This window comes from Galeopterus variegatus, unplaced genomic scaffold (assembly GCF_000696425.1).
Source record: "Galeopterus variegatus unplaced genomic scaffold, G_variegatus-3.0.2 Scaffold3374, whole genome shotgun sequence".
NCBI classification, from domain to species: Eukaryota; Metazoa; Chordata; class Mammalia; order Dermoptera; family Cynocephalidae; genus Galeopterus; species Galeopterus variegatus.
The window spans coordinates 54,453-74,099 of record NW_007729485.1 but is presented as its reverse complement, the minus strand read 5'-3'; the positions used below and the strand labels follow the sequence as shown (position 1 = coordinate 74,099).

At 45.8% G+C, this 19,647-nt stretch overlaps 1 protein-coding gene across 1 annotated transcript in view; it reads left to right on the top strand.

Annotated features, from left to right (window-relative positions):
• The window catches only part of NUP133 (nucleoporin 133kDa), a 52,978-nt gene that overhangs the window by 11,239 nt on the left and 22,092 nt on the right, over window positions 1–19,647 (top strand). The window contains exons 8-17 of the mRNA XM_008584781.1: window positions 1,638–1,785; window positions 3,699–3,846; window positions 4,420–4,574; window positions 5,910–6,001; window positions 10,363–10,526; window positions 11,385–11,479; window positions 14,291–14,515; window positions 17,580–17,702; window positions 18,274–18,373; window positions 18,915–19,166. Coding sequence (XP_008583003.1) covers window positions 1,638–1,785; window positions 3,699–3,846; window positions 4,420–4,574; window positions 5,910–6,001; window positions 10,363–10,526; window positions 11,385–11,479; window positions 14,291–14,515; window positions 17,580–17,702; window positions 18,274–18,373; window positions 18,915–19,166 — 1,502 coding nt within the window. The remainder of the gene's footprint in view (window positions 1–1,637; window positions 1,786–3,698; window positions 3,847–4,419; window positions 4,575–5,909; window positions 6,002–10,362; window positions 10,527–11,384; window positions 11,480–14,290; window positions 14,516–17,579; window positions 17,703–18,273; window positions 18,374–18,914; window positions 19,167–19,647) is intronic.

Below are 19,647 nucleotides of genomic sequence, written 5' to 3'. Positions count from 1 at the left end.
CATTTAATTCTTTGTTGGGGGCAACAACTCTAATAGACTTTAAGCACCGGTAAGCTTTAAGTTGCAGAAAGGTTTGTTTTCAACATATACAGCAGCTTGAAATTTCTATAACTGACGATTAAAATTAAAAATAAAATGTTTTTTTCTCTGGACAGCGGCAAGTAAACATTAAATAACTGATTAGATCAGGGTTAGCAAACATTTTCTGTAAAGACCCCAGAAGTAACTATTTTAGGTTTAGGGACCATGTAGTCTGTATTACAGCTACCCTGTTCCACCCGTGGTAGCTTGAAGCATGGTTACCTTCCAACAAAACTTTTTGTACAAAAGCTGGCCTGGGCTCAGTTTGGCCTGAGGGTTACATATATATAAAAATTCACCCTCTTCAGTGTATGTCTGAGTGTGAGCTGACAGTAGAATGCCCACCAGACTGAGAAGGTATCCTGAGACCAAAGAATGAAGCAGGCAACTTGACGTGGTTAACAAGGAGATGACGATGATGGTGATGATGATGATGAAGAATGGGTGAGTTACTTACAGGGAATGGATCAGGCAGACTATTGATTTGGATGCTGTGTGGCTGTTTTCTCTGCAGTCCTGGGGGGCAGAGTTGAAGCTTCTGAGGGACTTAGGGACAAAAGTGGAGCTGTGCCAAGGAGAGAGGCTGTGGAAGTGGAAGATTCCCAGGTGCCTCGTAGCCTCCTGTTGCTTATCCTTAGGGTTGCCGGCATCACTCTACTTACCCTACACAAGCATAGCATTCTGTTCCTTGCCTTCCTTAGTTGCTAAGCAACCTGTGTGTGGTGGGGGGATTGTAACTTTTTTTTTTTCCTTTTTGTCTTTTTTTGTGACCGGCAACGGATCGCAACCCTCAGTGTCGCGCCCGTACCGGACTGAGACCGGCAACGGGATCGCAACCCTCGGTGTTGCGCCCGCACCTCGCTCAGCCAGTGAGCAGCTGGTCTGTATGTGGGATCCGAACCCTCGGCGGGAGCACCACCGCGCTCCCAAGTGGCGCACTGTAGCAGTGCGCCACCGGGCTGGCCCCGGGGGGATTGTAACTTTTGAAGCCAGAGTTCTGAAGGCTACAAGGGTGGAGTGAGTTCTGACCAGCATTCCTGCAGCAATTCTACAAGTTTTGGCAGATGCGTACAGTAATAACCACATCCACGATCAAGAACGAAACTGCCTTGTACCTTTTGCAGTCACCCTCCCTCTGCTCCCAGTCCCTGGAAACCATTGATCTGCGTATCATCCCTTTGTCTATGCCTTTTTCAGAACACTGTAGAGATGGAATTGTACAGTGTGAAGCCTTTCAACTTTCTGTCACAATGCATTTGAAATTCATTCAATAATTTCTTCCTTTTTACTGCTGGGTAGTATTCCACTGTGTGGACACACCAAGGTTTGCTTATTCAGCAGTTGAAAGACACTGGGTTGTTTCTAGTTTGGCGCAATCCTGAATAAAAACACTATAAACATTTGTATACAAGTTTGTGTGTAAACATAAATTTTTTTTTCTCTTGCATAAGTAGGAGTTGGATTGCTAGGTTATGTGGTAAGTATAAGTTTAATATTAGAAGAAACTGCCAAGGTGTTTTCTGAAGACGGTGGATTTCTTCTTTTTCATTGATTAGTGATGGGCTCCTGATTTTGGCAGCAGCATGGCACCCGGCAGACAATCCATGTCTCGTCTATTACTCTCTGATAACTGTGGAAGATAATGGCCACCAGATGTCAGATGCAATTACTGTAGAAGTCACTCAGTATAGTCCACCTTTTCAGGTAAGATTTATGTCTGTGAGTTAAGTTACAAAGTGGCAATTATACATTGAGTTTTTTCTAACCATGGCAGTGTCAAATTCTTTGTGGTGGTTGTGGCATCTAGTCGCTTTCATGGCAGCCATGATTATTGTGGTGGCTGTGGTGGGCCACCCACATGGATGTGATGTTTTTGGCATGCTCCCTGGTGCTGGCAGTTGCCTGGTTGTGGGATGGTCCAGTCCCCGGCTCCATCCCTTGGGTCCTCTGGCAGGCCCCAAGGTTGTGACTGGTTATGGGAGGGAAGTCCGGTCCCCGGCTCCCTCTCTTGGGTCCCCTGGCAGGCTCCGAGGTTGTGACTGGTTGTGGGAGGGCAGTCCGGTCCCCGGCTCCATCCCTTGGGTCCCCTGGCAGGCCCTGAGGTTGTGACTGGTTGTGGGAAGGCAGTCCGGTCCTCGGCTCCATCCCTCAGGTCCCCGGGAATGCTCTGAGGCTCTGGTGCCGTGTGCCTGGTTGTGGGAGGGGGGCCCAGTCCCCAGCTTCATCCCTCGGGTCCCCAGGCGGGCCCTGAGGCACTGGTGGTGTGCCTGGGCCAGAACTAATTTTTTGTCCTTTGCTCATTTCTAAAATGTGGGAACCAGTACTTGAGCTGTGTTATTGAGCTAAATTGCTGCCTTGCCTCTGTTTCCCTTTGGGAAGGCTTTTTGTGCAGCTCAGGGTTTAATGGTTGACCTTATAGGTACTTCCAGCTCTCCAGAGACCTGGTGCACCTGGGTTGTGTAGAAACTCTGATCCGGGCCTGAATTTTTTTATCAAACTGCACCCTATGCAATTCTGCATTCCAGACCAGTCTCCTCTGAGTGGTCCTGCACTGATTGGGGGGCAGATTGGCTGTCCTTGCTGTGCCCCAGTGTTCTTCTGGTGGGCCTGTCTCCCCCACCGTCTGTGCTCCAAAGACTTCCCATGGGATGGGCCCTGTGCTTGTCCCTTGCGATGACTCACTGGCCTCTGAATGACTCCCCTTTTTCAGCTATTCTGGTTCCTTGCTCCTGTGTGGGTCCATGGGAACTGTATTAGTGGTCTTGCTGTCCTGGGGGCCACCAAGGCCCTCTTCCCTACTGCCACCAGGCAACTCCATCCAAAGGGCACAGCTGCGGCTTCTGCTGGCTCCTGCTGGCTCCTGCTCCCTCCTGCTCCATGTGCTCAGCAGCTCCAGCCTTAAAGTGGCCATGGCTCGAAATACTCCAAGCCGTTTTTTCTTTCTCTCATCGTGGCTTCTCCCACCTTCATGCACTGCGTAGGTCTCTCCTCCTCATTCCCTGAGCTCCAGCAGCCCCAGCTTGGCTGATGTTACATTTTTATAGCTGTAAATTGGTTGATTTGTGGGAGAGAGTGACACTGGGGACCGTCTATTCTGCCATCTTTAGTGGAACTCTTCAAAATTTTTCTTTTTTTTTTTCCCCCTTTTTGTCTTTTTTACTGACCGGTAACGGGATCGCAACCCTCGGTGTCACACCCGTACTGGGGACCGGCAACGGGATTGCAACCCTCAGTGCTGCACCCAGCTCAGCCAGTGAGCGGGAACCGGTCTCCACATGGGATCCGAACCCTCGGCGGGAGCGCCACCGCACTCCCAAGCGGCGCACTCTCCAGTGCGCCACCGGGCCGGCCCCAAATTTTTCTTTTTATACAAGTTTATTTTGGTGTTTTGACAATTTGGTGATTCTTTGCAACTCGACAAATGATTTATCTAATTGATGTTTATGAATTTATTCTGTTATATTCTATAAATCATTTCATGGGTGGTGTTTAGGCAGGAGAATCAGTGAATTATCGTTTTGTCATTTTTATGAGGTAATCTACAAAATGAATTATAAAGTCAGATAGATAATTTTGTTTCAATTCTCATTAACTATAATCTTAAACTTAACTTTCAGTCTGAAGACCTGATTATGTGTCGATTAATGGTCCCAAACTTTTCAAGCCAAACTGCCTATCTGTACACCGAAAATGCTGTCTATGTGTGCTCCACAGGAACTGGGAAATTTTCTCTTCCGCAGGAGAAAATTGTCTTCAATTCACAAGGTATAGTAGCAGTTAAGCATGAGTCATCCTGAGTAGTATTCATTCTCTTTTCATGAATGTTGCTTCAAGCATGCTGCCTCCAAGTGTGACTGAGACATTTAGCACCACACCTAGAGCAGCTGAAGTCGTAACCCTACTGAAAAACCAAAAGGTGCTGGAATTCCCAAACTGCTATATTTACAGGCAAAAAATAGTAACATATGTCCCAGGAGAAAAGGCCAAGAAGAAAGGAACTGACACTAAAAGCAGTGCAGTGATTGCCTATTCCTAGTTAGTAAGAGTGTTGCAGAATGAATAATTCTCTTTTTTGGCTCACTGTACTCACTGCTGTTTTGCAAGGTTGGTTTTTATTGTCCTTAAAGCTGAAGGACACAGAGCCTGCTTCTTCAAACAGCAATAGGTTCTTGACATTTGATTCTGGGATTAAAAGCCAATTTCAAAGTACGGATAATATTGTAAAGGGAAAAAATATGTTCTTAATATATTGTCAAATGATTTTCTGCTTGTGGTAGATTTTAGAAAGTTTCTTTTTGTTGTTATGTATATTTGACTGTGCACATTCCTTCCTTTTAGGAGACAGTGTTTTAGGCGCTGGTTCCTGTGGCGGTATTCCTATCATTTTTTCTAGGAACAGTGGACTGGTGTCTATTACTTCAAGGGAAAACGTGTCCACATTAGTAGAAGACCTTGAAGACTCCTTGGCTTCAGTCGCGGGACCAAACAATGACGTAACGTGGTTCCATAATGTTTTTTATTTGATTTTCATCAGAGTGTCTCACACAAATGTTTTTAGATGTCAGTTTTGAAAGACGATGGAAACGTTAGGTCTCTCACCTACCTTATCCCTTGTGCTCTTTCCCATAAGTACCTGCTGTCAAGTCTTTCAGCTGTTTCTTCTGGTATATTCTCCATCATTCTAAGTAATGTGCATGTATTACTGTCTCCAGATTTCATTTCCTATTATAGAAAATGAGGTTTTGGGGTAACTTCTACTCCCTTTTCTGCCTTTATTATTTCAGTATAAATTTTTTCTATCATAATGACTGAATATTATTTATGGTTTACTGAGCCAAGTAATGTACTGACTACATTTTATAGATTGTACAGCTTTTTTTGATTCTTAGAGTGCATAATGACCTCATGTTATATTTTCTTGCTTTTCCTTTAATATCTGACATAATTTTCCTAACCCTAACCCCCCAGCAGCTCTGTAAAATGCCTCTCAGTAGCTTTTCCCATAGCCAGTCTCAAGTCCTCCTGGAACTTTCCTCTTCCACTGTCCTCGTCCCCTCTCAGCTCTGCTGTCAGCCGTTCCTTCTGGTTTCCGTTTTCCTGTGTCTTAGTTAGAGTCACAGATGTTTCCATGGAGCTTATGTTTCTGTTTCTTCTTGTTGTTCTGGGATGATTTTGGAGAGGGATAGTTGGGTAAAAACCATCAATTTTTTTTCTGTCATCTTGAAACCTATTCATAAGGTTTTTGTCATTCTTTTACAGGAGACTAAAAATTCTATTGTTTGGGGTAATTTCCATTTGAATAGTATATGCAATATATAAGACTACTTCTATAGCTCAAAATTAAAGTGATTTGGCAGTTTTAACAGAAAGTAACAATTTTTTTATTTTGATTTTTATAATCATTTGGTTATTGTAATATTGTTACATATTCTGATGCTATTTTACAGTATTTCATTTCTTTTAAATTTTTCTGAATCCTTAAAAATAAACTTTTAACCAACCATGATGCTTAGTGTAGTATATACATCATGTTGAGTTGTGTAAGAGCAAACCTATAAAAAGATTTTGTTGGTTTGTGATGAAATCTTCAAATAATTTTATTCACAATGTAACTTCTGAATTATCAGTGCCTTTTCTGTAGGACTTTGGTTGATCATTTGGTGCTGTTTATGGTGTTTCAATAAGTACGTAAATGATAGTATTCATGGACAGTACGGCGAACAGCTTGAGTGTGTGTGTTGCTGTCATAGGGTAGGCCCAGTTTTTAATCTAATAATTAAAAATATTTAGATACCTTCCCCTCTAAACTACAGTTTGTTATTTTGCAGAGTATGTTTTTTGAGACCACTACAAAGAGTGAAACCATAGCACAGGAGGATAAAACCAAGCTGTTCAAGGCTGCTTTTCTGCAATACTGCAGGTACAGCATGGTTTTAAATTATGTCTGATGACATGTTTTACCGACATACGCTGCTCACTCATTGACTGGTGGGAGCAAGTTGAAGGAATGATGCCATCAAGAAAAGAATGTTTTTCTGAGCTTTTGCAATTTAACAAATTGCTGTTCTGAACTTGGTAGCCTCAGGGGGGTTCCAGCCAGCTAGGTTAGGAAAAAAAATGTGATCTAACATACGCTCTGCACTTAGTGGAAAACAGTGTACCACTAGGAATGTGATCGTGAAGACAGCTTGCAAGGGTCTTTTATGTATACTGCTAAAATGCAGGTGTATTCCATACGAAGTTCCATCAATGGTGTATTAGAGTTAGACCTGGCCTCTTACTGGTTTTGCTGCATACAAAATCACCATCAACCTGGTGGCTTATTTAATGCAGCTTATGATTCTGCGCCCTTGGCCAGCCAACTCTCTCTGTTCCATGTGGCCTCTCATCGTCTTGCAGGCCACCCCGGGCTTGTGCACACGTCACAGGGCTCCAGAAGTGGCAGGAGAGCAAGCCTCTTCAGTCTCTGTTCGGGTGGTGCTGCTAGTCCTGCCAGCCAGAGCAAGTCACAGGGTGAGCCATGGCATAGGGCACCCAGGCTGGTGTGCACCTGGGGAGGGGGTGCTTGTGTGCACTGTGTCACGCATGCAGATCTGGTACTCTTCTGATTTAAGGCAAGTTCAGATGTCAGTTTACTCTGGACTTGGATTCTGCGTGTGATGTGGTACCTGCATACGATAAGGTCTGCGTAGGATATGGTACATTGCTGGTACCTTCCTTAAAAGGCATAGGGAATTCATATTTGAATAAACATGCAGGAAGATTGTGATCCAGCTCTTGCTGTGCCCCTAATTAGCTGTGTGAGAGAGACTTTGGTCAGATTGCTTAATGTTTCTGGCATTCCCTTTCTTCCTTTTCAAAGTGTTGAGTGGGGTGAAGTTGTAATGGAGGAAGGTCATTAGTTTTTCTGTCAGATCTTTGTTTTAAAAAAGTAGCAGAGTTCTAGTTCTCAGCTATGATTCCATAATCCCATCTAGTGGCATCTGACACATGGAGGCTCACTCTCACACAAGAGTCTATGCGTGTGCATGGCACATGTGACACGTGGAGGCTCACTCCCGCAGAAGGCAGTGCATGGTTTCTGAAGTGCTTCATGGTCTTAAGACTCTGTGCCTTACCCTGCCCTGCGGAGCCTGCTCTCTTGTCCAGAAGGGGGCACCACCAGACAGGTTTGGTTTTTGTTTTAAACAGTATTCTTTTCATCGTCTTCTGTTACATGGTTCAATCTTACTGCAAAGATTTGAGTTAAAATACTGCGATTCATCTTGCACACATTTATCCTGCAGTCACAATTCTGTGGGAGTTGTAGCATCTCAGGACGTAAATGATAACACAGCAAGTCACTGCAGTCACTATATGTTAATGTCCCACGGCTGCCTTAACAAATCACTGTAGTTAGAATCTGTTCTCTCTCTCAGTTCCGGAGGCTGGAATCAAGGCATCAGCAGGGCCGTGCTCCTTCAGAAGCCTCTGAGGCAGAGTCGGCCCCTCCTCTCCTGGCTTCTGGGGGCTGCAGCCTCCCCTGCCTGTCCTTGGCTTGTGGGTGCATCACACGGCCCCTCCATGTAGTGGTCCTCACATGGCCTTCTTATAAGGACACCTGTCATTGGATTTAGGGCCCACCCTAACACTTGTCTTGATTTAACAATTATATCTGCGAAAATATCCAAGTAAGGTCGCATTCTGAGGCTTTGGGTGGACATGAGTTTGTGGGCACACTGTTCAACCCAGTGCAGTCATTTTAAATGTTTAGTGGGGAGATTACTAGATATGAGAAGGACCCCCGGCCCTAAATGCTGAGAGTGTGGTAGCTGCAAGAGCAGTGTCATTGAGCCTCTAGCATGGCTGTGCTAGACTCGTTCTGCTCCAATGAGTAAGGGGCAGTGGGCCTGACAAGTGGCTGGTTCTGGGTGCATGTCAGGCAGTAGTCCTGCAGAAGTAGACTCTTCACAGATAGAACTGGGATGCCTTTCAAGCAGGAGTTCTAAATCCGTCAGTATTGACACTTGAGCCCAGGTGATTTTTTGCTGTGGGGGCTGTCCTGTGAATTGTAGGCTGCTTAGCAGCATCTCTGGCCTCTTCCCACTAGACAATCGGACCCTTTCTCCCAACTTGAGACAACCAGACTTATCTTCAGTCATCACCATCCGCCCCCTGGGGTCAAAATTGGAGGTAACACTTAGTTTGTTGCTAAGGTAATATTACTGTTTTCGTAGCATAATTTCTTTGAAATTAATTTTTTTATTGCTTTGGTTTTTGTTTTTCCTAATTTAAAACATAACGAATATAAAATGCTTTGTTCATGAGAGTTTTAGGAAACTTACTCTGAAGTTGCTGATATACCTTGGCATGCTCACCTCTGTGTTCCCATACCCTGTGGTGAGCCTAGTCTCCAGCCTCCCGCCTGTCACACTTCCTCGCAGTTTTCGTGCATTTCTTTGGACAGCTCTGTCTTCTTTTTTACCAACACCGCTTCTGCCCTTCGCTAATCTCCAGCTCCCCGTTTCTCTCCCTCCTCTCTCACTTAGTGGATGGTGGAGGTCATGGCAGCCATTAGGTGGGAACTCCGTGAACACACTGCCCGTAGGCCTGCCTGCATCCCTGCTGCTTTTCTGCTTTTTCTGCCAGTGAGTAGGGAGGTGTCCTCCCCTTCCTGCTGGAAGAGCATCCTTTGTTTGGAATGCCACTCTGCTTACCTCCTTGGGCTGTCCTTCCTCCATCTGACCTTTCCTGTGCTGGCCCTTCCTTGGCGGCAGTTAACCGTACTTAATCTGCACTCCTAGAAAGACCAGTCTTTGACTTTGTGTTCCCTTTGAGATGCCCCCTCTCTGTTTGCTGCTCTTTACAGCTGCACTACCTCTCCGTGCTCCCTGCGTGGTCTGCCTCCCTCCCCCGGCTTCATCAGATAAAGAGACACAGGTATAAAGATACACGAGCACAGGATGTCCCAGGGCAGTTGCATATTTCACGGGCACCTCAGTTACAGCATGTCCAAAATGGAGCTTGTCTTCTCGAAGCTTCGTCTTCCTTCTGTGCCCCGTCACGTTTTGAGCACTGCTACCTGTTCAGTTGCTCAGAGCAGAATCGGGGGGTCATCCTGGTACCTCAGGCCGAGCCAGTTGCCCAGCTTCCTTGCAGTGACCTCCTGACTAGATTTGCCTCCTTCCTGTCTGATCCACCATCCAATCCACTCTCCGTGTTGTGGAATGATCTCTGAGGAAATAGAACAGGTCATGACACTTCCTTCTCAGTGCCTTTCTGTTGCCATCTGGATTATCTTCAGACTCCATATTGTGGTTACAAGACTTCATGGGCTCTGATTTTGTGACTCGCCCCTTGTGAATATGACTCATTTCTTGACGTGAGCCATGCTTCATCCCTGCTTGGGTTCATCGAGACCCTGGTTGTCCTCTAATCTCTCTGACCAGTTTAGAAGTATGGGCTGCTGTTTATGGGCGCACCTGTCCTTTAATTGGTTTCCCTGGAACCTTTGTTCTAAATTCTCTCCCCCCCGGGTGATCTTGGTCTCCTATGGCTTCAGTTCTCTGCTGAGACACAAGCTCACCTGCCGGCAGGTGTGGACGTATGCGCTGTGTGCCACTGTGTGCCCCTCCCCAGACTGTCCCCACCCACCCTTGCTCGACCTCTTCTGTGCACGTCGGGAAGTTTTCCTTGCCCCTCTGGTGGGCCTGGTGTCCCTTCTGTTGCTCTGGGCCCTCTGATCTTCCCTGCGGTGGTGCTAGTCACACTGCATGTGTCTTTGCTGGTTTAATTGGCTGAGTCCTCACAACACTGCACACTCTGTGAAGTCCGGAACTTATTTATCATTCTGTGTCCAGGGCCTAGCTCACTTTAAGTAATCAGTATATTTTTGCGGAATTAATGAATGCATAATAGTGTTCTCCCTTTATTTAATCGAAAATAAATTTTATTAAAAGTAACTTTGGGGGGGCGGCCTGGTGGCGCACTGCTACAGTGCGCCACTTGGGAGCACGGCAGCGCTCCCGCCGAGGGTTCGGATCCCACATACAGACCGGTTCCCGCTCACTGGCTGAGCGAGGTGCGGGCGCAGCACCGAGGGTTGCGATCCCGTTGCCGGTCCCGGTCCGGGCGCGACACTGAGGGTTGCGATCCGTTGCTGGACACGAAAAAAGACAAAAAGGAAAAAAAAAAAGTAACTTTGGGCTAAACTCTATAAATGGGGCATTAACAACTTTTTCTTGGTGAGTTTTGAGAACGTTTAGCCTCCCTTAATTCTTGGGTTTTCCAATTTTATTTCAGAAAAGATTTTGTTCGTGCTCAGATGATGGTGGATGAGCTATTTTCCTCTCAGGCTGATTTGGATTCTGATTCTGAGCTAGACAGGACTGTTACCCAGCTGAGTTTAGACCTGGTGGACGACTACCCAGCTTCTGATCCACGGTGGGCTGAATCTGTCCTCGAGGGTAAGAACATCTTCATTTTAATATTGTGGAATGACCTGTTTTGAGAAGAATATTCTGGTTCTTTATCAAAAGCATCTCTCAAAGCATGCTTTTTAGTTTCTCAAACAATTTAGTATTAATTCAGTATTTTTTAAAGGGTTGTAACATTCTGTAGATGAGATTCTGAAAAGTGCTCAGAGCAGATCTAGATGAAAACTGAGGGGACATTGGAGCGAATCCTACTTGTGCTGTTGGAGGCAGGCTAGCCCTGCTCAGCTTTCTCGGCTTTTATTTCTAGCAGGAGATGGGTGGCAAGGGTAGGCATTTGGCTCCTACTTGCCCCAAATTGAGTTATAATTTTGGCACAGTCAGTGTATTTGGCTAATAGAAATTATACATTCTGCTAAAGTGACAGTGAGCCGGTCTCAGCACACAGACGTGGGCATGTCATGTCCTCCTGCCGCCCAGTCAACTGCCCTCTTACCTGCCCTTCCACCCCAGCAGTGAGGGGGGTACCCGTGTGCCAGGCGCGGGCTCAAACACGTCCCCTGTGTGTTTGAGGGATGTGTTTGCCAAGCGGCAGCTGTGGGAAGAGAACATCAGTGCCCCTCCTTGCTCATGCTCTTTCTTTGGAGCTGTCGAGCTTAAATGATGTAAATGGTTAACCCAACACATTGTGCGTTTTGAGTAAATATAGTGTAAATTGTATCAAAACCCCCAAATTTTCCTCTAAACTTTAAGTTCCTGTGTAATGTTATGGATAATTTTATTAAAAGGTTGGTCGTTTTGTGTAGGTTTTCTTAACTTTTCATTTTAGTAGTAGTGATTATTGTAGAATGAATGTGTTAGTGTTCACGTTTCATTGCTGTGCTTTCATAGAATCCCCCAGGTTCAGCAACACGTCGCTGATTATTCTTCACCAGCTGGAGGACAAGATGAAAGCCCACTCTCTCCTCATGGACTTCATCCACCACGTGAGGGTCGCGGCTGCTGAGGGGGTGCTCGGGACGCCTGGCTGTGCTGCGCTCTGCCCCCGCACTCGCCTTCTCAGGGGCTTTGCTGGGTGGGGCGTGGCCAGTGTTCTCCATTTTCTGTGCTGACTTAAATAATTCCGGGGCTGTGTGGAGGCCTGTGACTACACGATGAAAAGCAGGATTTTGTTCAGATTTCCTGTGTGCGTTCATGTAGAAACTTAGGTTTTCATAAGTTGATTTTGTGTGATTAGAAAGACAGGAATGTTAAGGCAATGACAGATTTTTATATATGAATTTTCAATTTTGAAGTGCCGTTAGAGTCAAGTCCACATTTGAAGTAATCCATTTCCTTTTGTAAAGGGTGTCCCCATATGTATTGAGCCTAAATGAGGAAACGTTTTTGCTGCTGGACAGGATTCACCCATCCCTGCCTTGTTGATAAATAGTGGCTCCCAGGTGTATTACATATCCAAATGGGCAAATTTCTTTCTGTTTCTGACTATTTTTTTCCAAACCCAGTTATGCCACCATGCTAAGGAGACTGTAGTCAGTGCTGTGTGATGGAACTTTCAGTGAGGCGGGAATGTTCTGTGCTGTACTCTCTGTATGGTAGCCACCTGCTGCATGTCCACCGCGCACTTGAGATGTGGCTGTGCAACTGCAGAACTAATCTTTATTTTAATTAGTTAAATTTAAATTAGCCACTAGGCCAATGTCCAGAGTTTCATCCCTGCACTGGCCAGCCCCGAAATAAATAAGCCACTAGTAGCTAGGCCAACGTCCGGGATTTCATCCCTGCACCAGCCAGCTGCCAAAATAAATAAATAAATAAGTCACCTTATTGGACAGTGCAGCTCTAGATGATTCCAGAAGTAACTTTACTGTTCCTAATCCCATGTTCTATTTCAGTTTTAATGCATGGCTTGATTTCTGTCTACTCTTTTGTTGTCTTGGTGAGAAAACTCCAATTGTTTATTTAGACTCTTTTTTTTTTTTAGTATTTTAGGTAGGCTATGGATTACTGGGGAAAAAAATACATTTTCTCCTGATGTAGTCACTTACTTAGCCAAGTGTATCAGTTAACTATTACTACATCACAAACCATCCCAAAACATGGTGGCTTGTAGCAGCTCTGGGGGCTAGCCAGGCGGTTCTGCCACTCTCACCTGGGGCCGCTCCTTGGCCTGTGTGGGATGCACTGAGCAGAAGGTCCAGGCCTCACTTGCCTCTGGCAGCTGGTGCTGGGGCTATGTGGGCAGCTCCACCTGGACTCTCATCCTCCTGGAAGCAGAACTGGTCTCAGGGCAGCGTTCCCAGGGATGAACACAGAAGCTGTAGGCTTTGTAGGGCTCTCCTCAGATGTCACATGATGTCACTTTCACCAAGTAACACTGGTCAAAGCAAGCCACAAGGCCAGCCTAGGTGGAAGGGATCAATGGTAGACGTGTCAGAGTCACCCCAGTGTACAAGGTGTGCATACTTGGCTGGGCAGAGCTCATGCATGCCAGTTCCTCAGAGGCAGAGGCCATACCAGCATGAGCTCGCAGCATCCTGTAGTGGGCCCCAGACCCCACAACTACTGGTGGCACTGTCTGTTGCAAGGCAGTGTCTTGCTACATCTGAAAACCATATTCTGGCTATGCCTCCTACATTTCCATTTCCTTTAATATCTAGAGCTTATTTTACTAGTCAGGAAGAATTTGTGTTAATAATCAGGAGAAGTGGACAACTGGATACTTCTATCTAAGGAAATATTTCTGAATATAGGGCTCCTCTTCTCCTCAGGCCGCACTGGCCACCAGCAAGGCGACATCCTTATCTGGAGGGGGCGGGAAGCGATCTCAGTGCCTGAGAATGATCCCGTTGCCTCTGGTTTTCTGGTGTTGAGGGCAGCCTCCGTCCTCGCACGCAGCTGCGGGGGGTTGACCCAGCACTGCTGCTTCAGCATGGACACTGCGGTACCAAAGCGACGTGAGGCAGCCAGGAACTGCCCTCTAGATACTTGTGAGGCAACCAGGAACTGAACTCAAAGCAGGAAAGGCTGTGTAAATCTTACTGTAAGACAGTTAGGCAGACAGGTTGAGTAAATTAGGAAGAATCATGAAAAATAGTGGAGACTATCTGAATGTATTATGAAGAAAAGTAAGATGCTGTCAAATAAAGCAAGGTACTGACAGTGTGACCCTTACTGTGCTTAAAAAAGGTATCTCCTAGCATGTAAATATTATGAAAACATATAAAAAGAAGGATATAAAAATATCACTTATTAATGAAAGGGATTATACTGGGCATATGGAAAAGTATCCATTGTTTACATCTGTCTCTTGGCTTCTGATGTGGGTTACTGTCACATTGTGTCAAGTGAGAAAGCTTGGGAACCTCCTAGATAGAGCCTTGTAACTCACCAGAAATGGGCATCAGTCAGATTAGAAGTAGGAGGTGCAGACCAGACTCTCCACCTTCCCCACAGCCTGAGGTTCTAGATATGAATCCTCGAAGGTGAAGGGTGCTGAGTTCCTGGCTCCCAAAAATCTGGTGTCTAGGGAGTTAACAGATGTATCTGGAAAAGACCACTGTGCCCGTCCTGATAACCATAACAGAATGTGGGAAACAGGGTAGGTGAAGACAGCAGTGGTGGACAGAAACTCCGGAGTGACCTGGTCACAGAACAGGCGTCAGCCGCCTTGGCTGATGTGTGTGTTAGAACAGCCAGAGTGAGAGACAGCCCAAGGGACTTGTAGGCTGGAGATGGGACGTGTGGCTCTGCACATGCTCGTAAACGCTTTCTGGAACACGTGCTTGTCTCACCAGGTTGGCCTGTTCGGGCGTCTGCGCGTGTTCCCGGTCAGAGGGGCGCCCATGGCGACACGTCTGCTGCTCCGGGAGCATGCCGAGAAGTTGTCAGCTGCCATTGTCCTCAAGAACCACCACTCCCGGCTCTGTGACCTGGTGAACACGGCCATATCGATGGCCTTGAGCAAGAGGGAGTGCGAGATCCCGCCCAGCCTGACCCCTGCTGATGTCTTTTTCCGAGAGGTATGCCCTTCATGCCCCAAGCAGGGATCACAGCGTGGACACATTAATAGGAAAGGTCTCATGGAAGGTTGACGTTGGACTCCGTGTTTTCAGGATGAAGCATCCCTCACAGGTGGCCCTCGTCCGTGGCTTGCCTGTAAGTGGAGCTTGCAGGATTAACCAGGAGGCACTCCCTGCTGCTTCCCTGTCTTCCCGAGTCCTGTCTTGACTGCTCGGGAAGGTGGCCTTGCTCCACGGGCTGCTGTCAGGTCTGACGAGCGCGAGGTGGTTCTTCCACAGCTGCCCTGCCCACCTCGTCCACAGCGCAGGGGCCATGCCCCATGGGAGCCACACTCCATCCCGCGGCACACCTCGCCCCTGCAGGCCTGGGGTGCTGACGGCTCGCCTGTAGTCCTGCCCACAGCTTTGTAAACAATCCCTTCCCTGACACGCCTCACTCGTAAAATCAGATTTATTTCCAGGGGAAAAGAAAAGCGTGCCGTGCACTTCAGAGGGAGAAAAGGTTGGGATGCCGCCAGCCGGTGGCAGCTGGATGTTGTGGTGATGGCCACACAGTTCCTGAACTTGTGTGTGCTCTACGCTCCCTGTAAGATTGACGGAGCACTCAGGAGGCCCTTGTCTTTTTTTTTTTTTTTTTGGTGGCTGGCTGTTATAGGGATCCACACCTGTGATCTTGGGACTATAGGGCTGTGCTCTGACCAGCTGAGCTGACCAGCCAGCCCTGCTTGTCTTAACGAGGCTGCAGACCCTGGTTGACTCCCTATTTCGGGCATGGTCATAGGCCCTTGTTTTTTTTTTTTTTTTTTTGGTGGCTGGCTGTTATAGGGATCCACACCTGTGATCTTGGGACTATAGGGCTGTGCTCTGACCAGCTGAGCTGACCAGCCAGCCCTGCTTGTCTTAACGAGGCTGCAGACCCTGGTTGACTCCCTATTTCGGGCATGGTCATAGGTTGTTTCTGGAGTTTATAAGTCCTTGGTAAAGACAGTCTCTTTTCTCTTCATGGCATTGTCTGATTTTAGAAATAGTGCCAGCTCTTCCCTCAGCTCCGTGTGACCTGGAGTTTCTTTTGCGTTTGAGGAACCTGTAACTCTATTTGGTGTCTCACATGTCATGTCCTTCCTCCCACAGTTAGCTGTGTTCCAGCATCCAACACACTGTGCCAGTACTTGGTGTTTGATGGATGTACTTTGAATTCCTTGTGTTTATACATTTGGGTTAGCTCCTATGAATGCAGGAAAAGCACTCTGTTTTGCTTTTTTAATCTCGGAAATAAGCCAGAAATGTGAATGGAAGAAAAGCAACTCACCTTAAGTTTTGTGATCTAACAAGTCAAGTTATTGTATTTTTTGTGTCCTTTTTGGTCTTTATTCAAATGCAATTTTACATGATAAAACAAAGGTTTCTTTTTAATTGTTAATGGTAAATTACTTGAAAGAACTGAGCGAGAGCCTGGTTCCTCTTTCTGCACTTGGATAAAGGCAGAGTTAGTAGTCAGTTCAGTGTGTGTTCACTTCCCAGCTCATTGAAGACAAGTGAAGGGTCTGGAAGTTGTCAGTTGGATACGTAATTTATGAATAGGACTTTGGGAATATGGTGCAGCAGAGCTAAAAATGTGACTGGTTCCTCAGAAGAGCCCTGACCTAAAACGCAGCAGTGCTCAGACCATTCACATCCTGCTCGGCCTCAGTTCTCATGAGGTTTGCTGGTCTTTCAGCCTCCTGCACTCTGGACAGGGAATGCGTGAAGACCATGAATGTAGTCACACAGGGATTTTTATTTCTCTTTCCCTGTCCTTCCACTTGCAGTGTCAAATTATATTTCTAAAGGGTATTAGCATTTTAAGAAGAGCTGGTTAACCCAAATTGGTGGTCCGCATAGGGAGACGTTTTTGAGTTGGCTGTGCTGACAGAAAGTAACAGAATCTGTGTGAGGGTCCACACTCCACCCTGCTGCCTGCCTCCAGTTTGGGAAGCAGTCGATGCTTCTAGGGCTTTCTATGAGCACAGCCAGCTGCTGAAGGAGCAGACCACGTTGGCACAGCTTATGAGCAGTATTTGAAACCACTGACTGTACACGTGGTAGGAGCATTAGCAAGTGTTTGGGCATTTTATTGCCTTACTGTTTTCTGCTTTTTACATCATACATACTTTCATTATGTTTTTCATAATAACAGTTTGAAAGACTCTTACACTTAACTTTACAGATTAAATGTGCCGATGGCTTCCTGTTGGGATTCCATTGGCTAGTATCAGAAATACAGAAGGAAGAACAAGGTTGGGCCACAGGAGAGTAATTTTTCACGTGCGTGCACTTCTGCTCTTGAGCTCCCGGAGGTGGCAGCTCTGGGTCTCTTTCCTCTCACCTCTGAGTGCTCAGAGCAGCGCAGACTAGGCAAAGGGGAAGCTTCATTTGGACTGAAACCAGAAACGTGAGCTTCGGTGCCTAAGGACATTCTTGTACCGTTACCTTCACGTGGTATTAATGGCAGAAAATAGAGGCCTTAGAAGTTGTGTATTTAGTTCATTATTTTCTCATATTGTTTACTGCTATTCTGCAGACATTTCTGTTATGTCTAAAGAAGGGGAATTCCTCAAAGAAAAATTATCAAGTTCATTAATTTGGGTCATTATTTAAATCCATCAGTTAATTAATTTGTGGTCTTACGTTGTCAAGAGATGTCATTTGTTACCTACTGCTATTTAAAGGTTGCATTGAGTACTAATGGCTATAATAAACAAATATTTCAGTTACTTGGAGTTTAAGTTAAAAATCTGCTTGCCCAACATCAAGGGCTTGGGTCCCTATACCAGCCAGCCACCAAAAAATAAAAATCTACTTGGTAGTAATCCAGAATTTGCCTATTTATAACACAGTTATTTGGGCACTCAAACTTAAAAATTAGAAGATTCTAACTTTTTTTGGTCTTTAAGTTTATTTGCACCACTAACTCTCAGTAAATTTTCTCCTGATGATCTGAGGATGTGGCTGGTGCGTGACCCACTGAGTATCTCTAGGTTTTGCGCACGGCCATGATTCTTGCATGACTTGTGCATGCCCTCAGGTGTCCCAGGTAGACAGCATCTGCGAGTGTTTGCTGGAGCACGAGGAGCAGGTCCTGAAGGACTCGTCGCTGGACTCGGTCGAGTGGGCGGAGGTGGTGGTCAATGTGAACAGCATCCTCAAGGTACAGGAGTAGTGGCTCAAAGCCTGGGGGTGCACACACAGGGAAGGGTGTCCACGCTCCTGCTGTCCATTGCCAGTGATTTGTAAGGGTTTAGCCATTTGTTCATTCCAAAAAGTTAGAAAAATACCCATCACTTTATCATTCGGTTACCAGATCTTTTGAATGTTTGCTGTGTACATATTAATGTTTCTATAGAAACCTTTTATTTGGAGAGGGATGTTTATGTCATTGCAAATGTATTCATGTTAATAACTGTCTAAATAGTTCTTCTATTTTTTAATTACTCAAAAGTGAGCTACTTAGGTTACTGACTTAAAATGTTCCATTTATTTTTAGCCAGTGGACTTTATTTTAATGGTTTATTATAATGGTTTTCCTACTTTGATTACTCTAGTTTTCCAAAACTGAAGTTAGATTGTGAAGTAAAACAGATTTCAAAAGCAGAAAGAATCAAAAAAGTAATTGTACTGACCTTTCCTGAGTACTTTTTCTGTTGATAGACCTGGACGGTTCAGGTTATCTTCTGCGAGTCATCACTTACCGCCTGTGGTGACACACTGCCTTTTCCCAGGATATGCTGCAGGCTGCCGGTCATTATCGCCAGAACAGAAGCTCCTTGTACAGAAGAGAAGAACCACTGGGAAAGGAACCTGAGTATGTTCCGTGGACAGGTAACACACCGACTTACCAGCAGTTGTTCAAGATGTATTCCTGATGGCTCATCGTTTTTGGAAGCTGTGTTACTCCCTAGTGCACGTTTGGAAGAGAAACAAAAAGTAACTTAAGGGCCATCCTCAAAATGAGCAATTCTTGTCAAAATCACTTTATTCCCTTGGACGTTTTTGTGTCTTTTGCCATAATTTATTCATTTACCTGGTACTGATTACGCGTCTCCTAGAATCTGGCATAAATACTCACTCATAGAAGAAGGTCCTGGCCCTGGAGGTGTGGACTATATTTTATGTTCATTTAATACAAGAAAGTAAATGGAGTAGCATTAAAGGGACTTAGATGGAGAAGAGTCATGCAACCAGGCTTTGCTGAGGAAATCTCCGTAGAGAAGATGGGGTTCCAGCAGGGCCATGGAGGTACCACCTGAGTCTGTTTGGTTTATTTTTCCAGCAGGTGAAGTGATGTAATTTTTTAGCACTTGGCTTTGCCCTGTCCGTTATAGAGCCCTTACTTGCCATTTTGTTTTGTGTGATTTCACAGCAACGAGTGGCCCTTCTGGCATCCGAACAGCCATAGTACGCCAGCATGGGATTGTCCTGAAGATGGTTTATCCCCAGGCAGACAGCAACCTCCGGAAAACCGTGACAGAGCAGCTAGTAGCACTGATTGACTGCTTCCTAGAGGGCTATGTTTCTCAGCTTAATTCCCTGGACAGATCCAGTGATCAGGAGAGATATGACAGTCTAGATGTGGAGTACCTGCAAAAGAGATCAGATCTCTTATCTCCTCTTCGTAAGTGCATGCCGCGTGGTGAGGGCTGTGGGTCTTTGAGCTTGCAGAATAGATGAGGGGCAGATAGTTAATGCAGTGTGCTCAGTTTAGTAACGCTAATCCAGCCATTAACCAGGAACTTAAAGCAAATATGTACAGCTTTCTGTGTTCATTTATTCAGTCTTTTTTTCAGTATTTACCAGGTATAAGTAGCATAGATGATGCTAAAGATAATTAGAAAATGAATGAAGTACCAACACGTAGTGACTGCCCTTAGAGCTTAGCATCCCAGACCTTCACTTGAATAACTAGACTGCGGAGCAGAGCCCGAGGAAGGTGGTAGGCAGTACAGACACAGCAGTGTGGCCCGTCAGCAAGGCTCAGGCGAGGGAGCGTGGCTTGCTGGTATTGAAGGAAGGGGTCTCGTTTGGGGCCGTGATGAAGCAAGAGCTGAATTCGCATCTTTAGCGGGCAGATGTGGATTATGAAACGAAATGCTGGC